Genomic DNA, 12,472 nt, shown 5'->3' with positions numbered 1-12,472 from the left:
CATGGGCACAAGAATGTGGCTGAGATTTCCATGGGCACAGGAATGTGCAACTCAATTCGTGTTGGGAGTTCCAGCTGAGGATGTGTTGGCAGATGTGGCACCGAGAACCCTGGACTCAGCCCCTACTCCTGGGGGGCTCTGGCAAAGGGTCCTGACCTGTGCCAGGGGTTTCTCCATGCCCAGCACAGGCACAGTTCCACTCCTGGACACTTTGGCTCTGTGCTTATTCAGAAAATAAATAGTGGGGAGAGGATTTTAGGGTGAAACAGTGCAAAAACAGAGCTGGAAGCCATGAGGGCATGGCCAGGTGACCAAGGGGATTGGGAAGGGAGAGCCAGGCAGTGCTGGTGGGGGATCAAAGAGTGTGTGGGGTCTGAGACTCCTGTAAATTGGGGAGATGCCAGGCCAGGGTCGTGGTGCTGCAATGCCTGAGGACGGTCGCCATGCTCAAGGTGTCCCCCACATCTCAGAGTGGGGACACAACCAGAGCCTCCAGACACCCCATCCCACCCCAACAGGCAGCTGGGCCCATCCCAAAGGGGACAGGACACACAGGGGATGGATGCACAGCTGCCAGGACCCTGCTGGATGGGGACACACAGGGGATGGATGCACAGCTGCCAGGATTATGCTGAACATGGGGACAGACAGGGGATGGATGCACAGCTGCCAGGAACGTGCTGGACATGGGGACACACAGGGGATGGATGCACAGCTGCCAGGATTATGCTGAACATGGGGACACACAGGGGATGGATGCACAGCTGCCAGGACCCTGCTGGATGGGGACACACAGGGGATGGATGCACAGCTGCCAGGACCACGCTGGATGGGGACATTCCCGGTGCCCTCAGGGCTGTGGGTGCCCAGAGAGCCGCCAGCAGCTAGGACAGGGTCTGGCCTCGCCCCGTGCTGCCCACGGTGGGTGCTGGTGCCAGCTGGAATGCCACCAGGAATGGCAGCAATGCCTTCCATGGAAAGGAGGGGACGTGGTGCTGGCACCGCTGCAGCGCCCGGGGCTCCTGTGCCACTGGCTGGGGCACACCCAGCCCTGCCCGGCCACCGGGTGACACCACGCGGGTGGGCACCTGCTGTGGTGAGGGGACACTTCCTGCCCTGACAGCAGAGTGAGTAGTGGACAGACTAACGGACTGCAGCCCCTTGTCCTGGTCAGATGGACAGACTGATGGACTGCAGCCGCTTGTGCAGATGCAGAGACAGATGGACTGCAGCCCCTTGTCCTGGTAAGATGGGCAGACAGACTGCAGCTCCTTGTCCTGAGCAGATGGACAGACAGACAGACTGCAGCTCCTTGTCCAGACAGACAGACAGGCAGACAGACTGACATACTGCAGCAGCTTGTCCTGGTCAGATAGACAGACTGATGGACTACAGCTCCTTATCCAGACAGACAGACTGACTGACAGACTGCAGCTCCTTGTTCTGAGCAGATGGACAGAGAGACTGCAGCCTTGTCCTGGTCAGATGGACAGACTGATGGACTGCAGCCGCTTGTCCAGATGCAGAGACAGATGGACTGCAGTCCCTCATCCTGGTAAGATGGACAGGCGGACTATAGCCCCTTGTCCAGACAGACAGGCAGACAGACTGACTGCAGCCCCTTGTCCTGGCCAGATGGATAGACGGACAGACTGCACCTCCCCATCCTGACAGTGGGGTGAGCACACAAACCAGACAGACTGCAGCCCCTCTCCCTTAGCAGATGGACAGACAGACCGACGGACCCCTCTTTCGGCAGAGGGATGGCGCGGAGCCCCTCCCCGCGCAGAGGGACGGACGGACGGACGGACGGACAGACGGGGCGCCGGTAGAAAAAGGAACCTCACTACAGTTTATTGTGGCGGCGGGCGCGCCCGGCCGGGGTTACATTCAGCTCTACTGCTCTCCGGTTAGCGGGGGTGGCGCGGGCATGCGGCGGCGGGGCGGGGGTCCCGCTGCCCCCGCTGCCGGCGGGACGGGACGGGACGGGACGGGACGGGACCCCCGGGGCAGGGGGCGGCCGGAGCACCCCCAAGGCCGAGGGGTGAGGGTTAGCACCAGAATGGGGGCTCCCGGTGCCGGGTACCGAGCCCGGCCGCCTCCCGCCGGGGCGGGGGAGGCACCGTGGGCACCCCCGCGAGCAATGCCCGGTGCCGGGGGTACCGGCGGCACGGGAGGAGGGCGGGGGAAGCCCGGCTGGTCCCGCAGCCCCGGGCGCTCGGAGCGGAGCCCGGGGGCTCGCTGGGCGTCGGGAGGCGATGCTTGCATATCCTCTGGAACGGGCCCCGGCGGCGCGGTCGGTGCCGGCCGTCCAGCTCAGCCCCGCTCGGGGGGCCGCAGCGCCGGGCCGGAGACCCGCGGGGGGCGCGGCCCCGTGCAGGAGGGTCCTGAGTGGGGCCGGCCGAGGGTGCTGGGCGCAGGGCGGGCGCGGGGCTCAGCGGCAGGGGCTGCAGCGCTCCGGAGGGGACCCTTCGGGCGGCTCTGCGGGGACACGGAGGGGATGGATGGAGCGCGGAGCTCGGCCGACCCCGGCTGCAGCGCTGCGAGGGACGGGGGGACAGCCCCGCTGCCCTACGGGACAGCCCGGCCCCCGGTGCCCCCCAGCCCCGCCGCCCTGAGCACAGAGCGCACCCAGTCCGGCCCCCGGTGCCCCCCAGCCCCGCCGCCCTGAGCACAGAGCGCACCCAGCCCGGCTCCCCGGTGCCCCCCAGCCCCACGGCGCTCACCTGGGGGTGCCACAGCCCGCCTCCTCGGTGCCCCCCAGCCCCGCCGCCCTGAGCACAGAGCGCACCCAGCCTCGAGGCCTGGGGGTGCCACAGCCCGGCTCCCCGGTGCCCCCCAGCCGCACGGCACTAACCTGGCGGTGCCACAGGCAGGCTCTCCTCAGCCGCGCTGAACTGCAGCTCGGCTCCGTCGGGCAGCCCCGAGCCCCGGGAGCGCGGACAGCGGTCCCCGGAGCGCGTCCTCCGCAGCACCGACTGAGGAGGGGGAGGGTGAGATTGAGGGTCAGAGCCCGCGGAGGGCGGGTTGGGGGGCTCGGGACTGCAGGGGGGGCTTCTCGGCCCGTACCTTCCTGGCCAGGGGGCTGCTGGGGGCCGAGGCGCTGCTGTAGAGGCTGAGGCTGGAGTTGGAGCGGCTCGGGGACAGCACTTTGGAGGAGGCGGCCGACTGGGTCCCGGCGCACCTGGCGGCGGCTCCGAACACGTCCGAGGACAGGTACTTCTCGTTGATCTTCAGGTTGGTCCTTCCCTTCACTGGGGACAACGGAGGGGGTGAGTGATGAGGCGCCAGCACTGCGAGACCGTGGGGAGTGCTGTGCCCCCCTGTCGCAGACATCTTTCACGAAAAACCCTTTCTTTAGGATTTTTCCTCCTGAGAAGCTGGGAGGCCTCAGGAACAAAATGTGAACAATGGTTATCTGCTGCTGTGGAATTCAACAGGTGCATCTGTGATTGGTTTCATGTGCTTGTTTGTAATTAATGGTCAATCACAGTCAGCTGGCTTGCACTCTCTGTCCAAGACAGAAGCTTTTGTTATCATTCTTTCTTTTTCTATTCTTAACCAGCCTTCTGATGAGAACCTTTTCTTCTGTTCTTTTAGTATAGTTTTAATGTAATATATATCAGAAAATAATAAATCAGCCTTCTGAAACATGGAGTCAGGTCCTTGTCTCTTCCCTCATCCTGGGACCCCTGCGAACACGGTCACACCCTCCATTGCCCCCCATGGCCCCGTGGGACCCCACCGCACCAGAGCCCAGTGTGGGACCCCCGCACCCACCTCTGCAGGGGTCGTTTTTCACCAGGAACTCGTCGAGGGCGATCCAGCCGCCGCCCACCCGCACCATGAGGGTGCTGCGCAGGATCCGCACCATCCGCAGCTGCTGGGACTCCCCGAACTGCGGGGAGAGGGACGCTGGGGCAGGGCTGGGCGTGGGGAAGGGGCGCCAGAGCAGGCAGCAGCACCCAGACTTGCCCCTCCCTGCCGCCCCTCCAGCCCCACTGCACTGTCCTCCTGTCACTGACATATTTCATAGAAAATCCTTTCCTTAGGATCTTTTCTCCTGAGAAGCTGAGAAGCTTCAGCTTCTTCACGTTTTGCTGGTTTGGAATGTGATTTGGAGAATTGTTTACCCAGTGTGTGAATTGTTTTTACTTGATGATCAATGACAGCCAGCTGTGTTGAGGCTGTGATCAGTCAAGATTTTTTTTATTCATTCCATTCTTTTCTAGCCTTTTGACGCCTCCTTTCTCTTTCTTTAGTATAGTTTTAGTATACAATTTTCTTTTAATATAATATATATCATAAAATAATAAATCAGCCTTCTGAAACATGGAGTCAAGATTCTTGTCTTTTCCCTTGTTGGAGTTGCCTGAAAATTCTACACCCTCCCACAGGGGCCAGGGCTCCTCAGGGCATGGGGATGTGCCCCCTGCCCACCCTGGCACAGGGGCACTGCAGGAGCCCTGCATGGGGATGTGCCCCCTCCCTGCCTTGGCACACGGGCATGGGGATGTGCCCCGTCCCTGCCCTGGAACACGAGCACTGCAGGAGCCCTGTATGGGCATGGGGATGTGCCCCCTCGCTGCCCTGGCACACGGGCACTGCAGGAGCCCTGTATGGGGATGTGCCCCCTCCCTGTCCTGGCACATGGGCACTGCACAGGGCATGGGGCTGGCACAGGTGTCAGAGCCCAGCTTGGCACTTACCCGGTACCTGTTGGCGCTGATCTGCTCCACCTGGAAGCGCTTGGCGCAGTTGCACTGGGCCACTTGCCGGTTCACCTGTGGGGGCACTCTCAGCTCAGTCCCAGGCGGGACCCCCACCCTTTCAGCCGCCCCCCAGCCCCACTGCCCCGCCCCACACCTCGTCCTGGATCTGATCAGCATCAGCAGAGCGGCGCAGCGGGTCCCGGTTGGGGTGCAGGGCGCTGACGAACTCGTAGTAGTCGATGAAGCCGTCGCCGTTCATGTCGAAGATGGTGGCCACAGCGTTCATCTCCAGCACGTTGGTGGGGAACTCTGGGGGGGGACAGAGACCATCAGCCCCCAATTCCAGCCCCTCAGCCCCCTCCAGCCCCCCACGGCACGCACTGGAGGCCAGGACGCTCTCGATGAACTCGCGCTGGCTGATGCGCCCGTCCTGGTCCCTGTCGATGCCGCGGAACACGTCCAGGACGCGCGACTTCATCTGGCTGATCCACTGCATGTAGCGCTTCCTCCACACCCCAAAGTCAAAGTGCGCGAACTCCTCCAGCTGGGAGGGGCATGGAGGGGATGAGCAGGACCCTCTCATGCCCCCCTCATGCCCCTTGCCCCAACCTGATTCACGATGTTGTGCCCACGGGCAGCCTCAGCTCCACAGCCTGGCTGCTCCCAGCCCTGGCTCTACCACAGCTGCAAGGGTGGGGTCTCTGCCCAGGACCCCCACTCTGTAGTGCAGGGGGCTCCAGCAGCCCCTTTGGGTCATCAGGGTGCACCCATGGGAGAGACAGGGACAGGGGACAGGGCACGGGACAGGGGAGGGAGGGACAGGGGACAGGGACAGGGGACAGAGCCCTGCAGGGACAGGGACAGGGGACAGACCCCTGCAGGGACAGGGACAGGGGACAGAGCCCTGCAGGGACAGGGGCTGGGGCTGCTGACCCCATCCCCATGACCTGGCCGGGGGGGGGGGGGGGGCATGGTCAGAAGATGAGAGGAGCTCACCGGGACCCCCAGGACAGGGGGACCCCCGGTGCCAGCCGTACCTCCCGCAGGCGCTGCAGGGCCGTCTCCAGCCGGTACTGCCGGTCCAGGGCCAGCAGCCAGAGCTGCTGCCAGCGGTGCAGGAGCTGCGCCATCAGCGGCGTCTGGGGCTCCAGCGCCCCGAGCGGCGCCGCCGCCGTGCCCTGCGCCTTCCCGCCGCTGCGGCGACCTGCGGACAGCGGGTCAGGGGGCGGCCGGGGGTCCCGGGCCGTGGGAGGGGGGGCGATGATGGGGCTCCTTACGTGTGGCCAGTCGGCGGGTGGCCGGGGGGCCCAGGTCCACCGCCAGCTTCCGCTTGCAGCTCTTGGTCACCTTCTCCACGTCAGGCTGCTTGCGGTTCAGCTCCTCCATGAACACCTGGGGAGGAGCGCTGTGCTGAGCACGGGCTGGGGCAGCCCCTTGTGCTCCAGAGTCCCGCCGCTCCCTGTGTTCCACCGCCCCCTGTGCTCCAGAGCCCCCCCAAGGGCTCCACCGCCCCCTGTGCTCCAGAGCCCCCCAGCTCCCTGTGTTCCACAGCCCCCCGTGCTCCAGAGCCCCCCCAAGTGCTCCACCGCCCCCCGTGCTCCAGAGCCCCCCAGTTCCCTGTGTTCCACAGCCCCCCGTGCTCCAGAGCCCCCCGTGCTCCAGAGCCCCCCAGTTCCCTGTGTTCCACAGCCCCCTGTGCTCCAGAACCCCCCCAAGGGCTCCACCGCCCCCCGTGCTCCAGAGCCCCCCAGCTCCCTGTGTTCCACCGCGCCCTGTGCTCCAGAGCCCCCCCAAGTGCTCCACCGCCGCTGTGCTCCAGAGCCCCCCAGCTCCTTGTGTTCCAAAGACCCCTGTGCTCCAGAACCCCCCAAGTGCTCCACCGCCCCCTGTGCTCCAGAGCCCCCCAGCTCCCTGTGTTCCACAGCCCCCTGTGCTCCAGAACCCCCCCAAGGGCTCCACCGCCCCCCGTGCTCCAGAGCCCACAGTTCCTTGTGTTCCAAAAGCCCCCTGTGCCCCACAGCCCCCCATTCTCCACAGCACCCCGTGCTCCACAGCCCCCCAGCCCCCTAGTTCCCTGTGTTTCACAGCCCCCTGTGCTCCCCAGCCCCCCATATTCTACAGCCCCCCATATTCCACAGCCCTCCTCGTGTTCCCCAGCCCCCCGTTCTCCCCATTCCCCCGTGGTCCAGAGCCCCCCAGTTCCCTGTGCTCCATAGCCCCGCCACATAGCCCCCGCCACATTCCACAGCCTCCCACATGCCCCCTATACTCCACAGCCCCCTGTGCCAAAGCAACACCACCCCCGAGCCCCATGCCCCCCAAGGCCCCATGCCCCCCAAGGCCCTCGGTCAGGCCCTCTGCTGGCCCAGGGCTGGTCGGGGTGCCAGGGGGGTCCCACTGTCCCCAAGGCCATCCGGGGGGGGTCCCACTGTCCTCAAGGCAAGCCAGAGGGGGTCACCCTGTCCCCATGTCCAGCCGGTTTCGAGGTCCCCCTGTCCCCAATGCCAGCCAGTTTCGGGGTCCTGCTGTCCCCATGCCCAGCCGGGGTGCATCGGTGGCTCCCCCTGTCCCCATGCCCAGCCGGTTTCGGGATCCTGCTGCCCCAAATGCCAGCCGGTTTCAGGGTCCCCTGTCCCCAATACCAGCCAGTTTTCGGGGTCCCCCTGTTCCCATGGCCAGGCGGGGTGTGTCAGGTCCCCATGCCCAGCCAGTTTCGGGGTCCTGCTGTCCCCATGCCCAGCCGGTTTCGGGGTCCCGCTGTTCCCATGCCCAGCCGGTTTCGGGGCCCCCTGTCCCCAATACCAGCCAGTTTTTGGGGTCCCCCTGTCCCCGTGCCCAGCCGGTTTCGGGGTCCCCCTGTCCCCATGCCCAGCCGGTTTCGGGTCCCACTGTCCCCAGTGCCAGCCGGTTTCGGGGTCCCGCTGTCACCATGCCCAGCCGGTTTCGGGGTCCTGCTGTCCCCAAGGCCAGCCGGGGGGGTCTCCCTGTCCCCATGCCCAGCCGGTTTCGGGTCCCATTGTCCCCAATGCCAGCCGGTTTCAGGTCCCACTGTCCCCATGCCCAGCCGGTTTCGGGGTCCCGCTGTCCCCATGCCCAGCCAGTTTCAGGTCCCACTGTCCCCAGTGCCAGCCGGTTTCGGGGTCCCGCTGTCCCCAGTGCCAGCCGGTTTCGGGGTCCCGCTGTCCCCGTGCCCAGCCGGTTTCGGGGTCCCGCTGTCCCCATGCCCAGCCGGTTTCGGGTCCCACTGTCCCCATGCCCAGCCGGTTTCGGGGTCCCGCTGTCCCCAATACCAGCCAGTTCGGGGTTCCGCTGTCCCCATGCCCAGCCGGTTTCGGGGTCCCGCTGTCCCCGTGCCCAGCCGGTTTCGGGGTCCCGCTGTCCCCAATACCAGCCAGTTCGGGGTCCCGCTGTCCCCATGCCCAGCCGGTTTCGGGGTCCCGCTGTCCCCGTGCCCAGCCGGTTTCGGGGTCCCGCTGTCCCCAATACCAGCCAGTTCGGGGTCCCTCACCGCGTGCTGCGCGCTGAGCTCCTCCAGCGGCTCGGCCTCCTCGGGCAGCGGCTCCTGGTCGCGCAGCCCCAGCGCCTCCTCGGCCGCCGTGATCCACTCCAGCAGCTGCTCCGTGTCCTCCCGCTCGGCCGCCAGCGCCGCCGCCTGCGCCCGCAGCCGCTCGCCCTGCTGCTGCGCCCAGCTCAGCACCTGCGGGGCGGCCGGGGCGGTGGGGCGAGCGGGGCACGGGGAGGGCACACTAGTGTGCGCCCCGAGGTCACCCAGATGGGATATAGGGCTGGGACACGGGGCAGCGACACGGGGGACACGGGGAGGGCACCCAGTGTGCGCCCCGGGGTCCCCGGGCTGGGATACGGGGCAGGGACACGGGGCAGCGACACAGGGGACGCGGGGAGGGCACCCCAGTGCACATCTCAAGGTCTCCAGCTGGGACATGGGGCTGGGATATGGGGCTGGGACACGGGGGACACGAGGGGGGCCCCACAATGCACCCCAAGGTCCCTGGCTGGGATATGGGGCAGGGACACGGGGAGGGCACCCCAGTGTGCACCTCGAGGTCCCTGGGCTGGGATATAGGGCTGGGATATGGGGCAGGGACACTGGGCAGGGACATGGGGCTGGGACATGGGGCAGGGACACGGGGGACATGGGGAGGGGACTCACTGTGTACCCCAAGGACCCCGACTGGGATATAGGGCTGGGATATGGGGCAGGGATATGGGGCAGGGACATGGGGCTGGGACACGGGGGACATGGGGAGGGGACTCACTGTGTACCCCAAGGACCCCGACTGGGATATAGGGCTGGATATGGGGACACTGGGAGGGCACCCCACTGCGCACCCTGAGGTCCCCCGGCTGGGATATGGGGTTGGGATATGGGGCAGGGATATGGGGCAGGGACATGGGGCTGGGACATGGGAACACGGGAAGGGCACCCCAGTGTGCCCCCCAGGGTCCTCGGGATGGGGCATGGGGCTGGGATATAGGGCAGGGATATGGGGGACATGGGGAGGGCACCCACTGCGCACCCCAACATCCCCTGGCTGGGATATAGGGCTGGGATATGGGGCAGAGGTGTGGGGCAGGGACACTGGACAGGGATATATGGCAGGGACATGGAGCAGGGATATGGGGCAAGGACATGGGGCAGGGACAAAGATATGGGGCTGGAACATGGGTCTGCATCACGGGGGCAGGGATATGGGGCTGGGACATGGGGCAGGGACATGGGGCAGGGATATGGGACAGAGACACTCGGCAGGGATGGCACCCACTGCACACCCCAATGTCCCCCGCCTGGGACACGGGGCAGGGACATGGGTCTGGGATATGAGAAAGGGACATGGGACTGGGATATAGGGCAGGGACATGGGACTGGGACATGGGGCAGCACCAGGCTCCTGCTGGGCACCAGGGGCAGAGCTGGGGGTGGTCCCCCCACATTCTGAGGGTCCCCAGGTCTGTGCTGTGTGGCCATGCCGGCTGCTCTCCCATTTTGGGGTGCGTGGGGTGAGGGGGGCAGCCCCAGGGCAGATCCAGAGCGGATCCTGCAGCTCTGTGCTCAATAAAGGCTTTGTGTGGGATCGGCTGAACTGGCCAGACCAGTCCCAGGAGCGCCAGAGCCTCTCACCTGCAAATTCAGAGCAGCCCAGGGCGGCTCTGGGCCACTGTGGAGCCTGATCTGGGGTGGGGGTCCCAGGACACCGCTCCCACCTTTCCCTGCCTGAGCTCTGTGGTGGCCACATTGCACAGGAATGAGCCACCACCCTCCCAGGGGGCTGTGGGGGCCCCAGGTGACCCCATGAGGCCACAGGGTGGGGGACCATGGGGTGACACTGGCAAGGCCAAGACCCCCAAGGGCTGAGCACCCCCAGATCCTGCAGTGCTCTGGTTGGGGGGGCTGCACCTGGCAGTCCCTGGTGCTGGGAGAGGCGTGGGGCAGGGGGACAGGTGTGGGGCACTGGGACAGGTGTGGGGCACTGGGACAGGTGTGGGGAATGGGACAGGTGTGGGGCTGTGGGACAGGTGTGGGGCACTGGGACAGGTGTGGGGCACTGGGACAGGTGTGGGGCCATGCTTTCCCCAGGTGTGGGGCACTGGGACAGGCGTGGGGCGGTGGGACAGGTGTGGGGCCGTGCTTTCCCCAGGTGTGGGGCAGGTGTGGGGCCGTGCTTTCCCCAGGTATGGGGCAGTGGGACAGGTGTGGGGCAGTGGGATAGGTATGGGGCCATGCTTTCCCCAGGTGTGGGGCAGGTGTGGGGCCGTGCTTTCCCCAGGTATGGGGCAGTGGGACAGGTGTGGGGCAGTGGGATAGGTATGGGGCCATGCTTTCCCCAGGTGTGGGGCAGGTGTGGGGCCGTGCTTTCCCCAGGTGTGGGTGCCACTCTGCCCCCCCAGGCAGGGCTGGGGTCCCTGTCTCACCTCCTGGAAGCGGCTCTTGGCGACCGTGACCCAGGATTTGATGGTGATGACGGAGTCGGGGTGGCAGGTGCTGAGGATCTCCTCCCCCAGCGAGGTGATGCACTCCAGCTCCAGCTGCTGGCACTGCAGGGACTGCATCAGCTCCTGGGGGCACAGGGACATGGCACTGTGAGGCCTCAGCCCTCCAGACACCACCAGGATTGTGGAATTGGGGTGGGGGTACCCAAATCTCCCCACCTCAGGGCATTTGGGGCCCCAAACCCCATGGTTTTGGTGTGGTGGGATTCAACATCCCAAATCTCTCAGTGGTGGCACCTGTCACGCTGGTTTTTTAAGATTTTCTAAGCCTTCTGATGTTGACACTCTTGTAGTGAACTTTCTCACACACTTTCTGTAAATAACTCATTGGTTTGCATTCCTTCATGGAGGAGAAGAAATTTGATGGACTTTTGGTTTGTCCAGTGTCACTGGAGAGGTGGCACTGTCACCCTCCAATCCACTGTCACTTTTGGAAAACTATCAATGTTGGAGTCAGAAAATAAACTTCCCTTTTCTCTTCACCTTGAAAACAGGGATGTGCGCTCATGTTCTTTTGTGTCCTATACCGACAGGCACCCAACATCCCTGTGGGGATCCCACAGCCCAGCTGGGCTGGCTGAGCCCAGTGATGGAGCTCCTGGGGCAAAGCTGGGGCTGCTGGGGGCCAATGGGGGCCAGTGAAGGCCAATGGGGGCCAATGGGGGCCAATGGGGGCCAATGAGGGCCAATGGGGGCCAGTGGGGGCCAATGGGGGCCAATGGGCGCCAATGAGGGCCAATGGGGGCCAGTGGGGGCAATGGAGGCCAATGGGGGCCAATGGGGGCCAGTGAAGGCCAATGGGGGCCAATGGGGGCCAGTGAAGGCCAATGGGGGCCAATGGGGGCCAGTGGGGGCCAGTGAGGGCCAATGGGGGCCAGTGGAGGCCAATGGAGGCCATTGGACACCAGTGGGGGCCAATGGGGGTCAATGGAGGCCAATGGAAGGCAGTGGACATCAGTGGGGGCCAATGGGGGGCAGTGATGGCCAATGGGGGCCAATGGGGGCTGGCACCCACCTGCAGCTGGGCCTGGCACTCGTGCACGGCCGCCTCCTCCTCGGGGAACACTCCGTACTTGAGCGTCTTCTCCGACTCCGTCAGGCGCCCCAGGAAGGAGTGCACCAGGGTGTGGAACTCCTCCGCCTGCCACCACAGTGGGGACCTGCTCAGCACCCACCCTGCAGCCCCTGAGCCCTCTGAACCTCCTGACCAGCCCCCTGAGCCCTGCTGGGCATGGACCAACCCCTGGCACAGGCACTGGGTGCACGCTGTGCCAAGGGAGAGCTGCTGCCAGCCCCGCTCCAGCCCCACAGAGGAATGGAGGGAGACCCCACAGCCAGCTCTAAAGCAGGACACAATTTCCTCTGAGCCTCCCTGTGCCACCCAGCTGCCTGCCCCGGGCACTGTGCACACATTCACACCTGTAAGAGGCACCTGGCCTGGCACCTGGCCATGGACCTTGAGACAGAACCTCAGAGCCCCACGCAGTGCCACGCCCCGAGCTGGGCACCCCACAGAGAACCCCAAAGGCACAGCCCCAACACCACCCAGGGAGCCTGGGATACCTCCCCAAAGCACAGCCACCCACCATGCCTGCAGCGCCCTGGAAATGCAGCCACCCAGTAGCCAAGCACCCCACAGAGACCCCAAAGCATAGCCATGCACCATCTGAGCACCCCCAAAACACAGCCACACATCACCCAAACTCTCTCCAAAACATGGCCATCCACCACCTGAGCACTCCACGGAGCAC

General features: G+C 65.3%; 2 protein-coding genes across 2 annotated transcripts in view; one reads left to right on the top strand and one right to left on the bottom strand.

Moving 5' to 3' along the window:
- LOC132078984 (NAD(P)(+)--arginine ADP-ribosyltransferase 2-like) overlaps positions 1-12,472 on the top strand; it is a 348,971-nt gene that overhangs the window by 177,805 nt on the left and 158,694 nt on the right. The gene's annotated exons all lie outside the window — the stretch shown is intronic.
- The window catches only part of LOC132077188 (microtubule-actin cross-linking factor 1, isoforms 6/7-like), a 40,904-nt gene continuing 30,715 nt past the window's right edge, over positions 2,284-12,472 (bottom strand). The window contains exons 29-40 of the mRNA XM_059478739.1: positions 11,737-11,862; positions 10,644-10,787; positions 8,221-8,409; positions 5,990-6,104; positions 5,750-5,916; positions 5,094-5,256; positions 4,867-5,021; positions 4,710-4,784; positions 3,781-3,898; positions 3,070-3,254; positions 2,858-2,978; positions 2,284-2,481 (exon numbers count right to left, since the gene is read on the bottom strand). Of these exons, the coding sequence (XP_059334722.1) occupies positions 2,435-2,481; positions 2,858-2,978; positions 3,070-3,254; positions 3,781-3,898; positions 4,710-4,784; positions 4,867-5,021; positions 5,094-5,256; positions 5,750-5,916; positions 5,990-6,104; positions 8,221-8,409; positions 10,644-10,787; positions 11,737-11,862 (1,605 nt within the window). The 3' untranslated portion in view covers positions 2,284-2,434. The remainder of the gene's footprint in view (positions 2,482-2,857; positions 2,979-3,069; positions 3,255-3,780; positions 3,899-4,709; positions 4,785-4,866; positions 5,022-5,093; positions 5,257-5,749; positions 5,917-5,989; positions 6,105-8,220; positions 8,410-10,643; positions 10,788-11,736; positions 11,863-12,472) is intronic.

This window comes from Ammospiza nelsoni, chromosome 1, assembly GCF_027579445.1.
Source record: "Ammospiza nelsoni isolate bAmmNel1 chromosome 1, bAmmNel1.pri, whole genome shotgun sequence".
Taxonomy (NCBI): Eukaryota; Metazoa; Chordata; class Aves; order Passeriformes; family Passerellidae; genus Ammospiza; species Ammospiza nelsoni.
The sequence above is the reverse complement of the archived record's forward strand: the minus strand, read 5'-3'. Positions and strand labels throughout refer to the sequence as shown.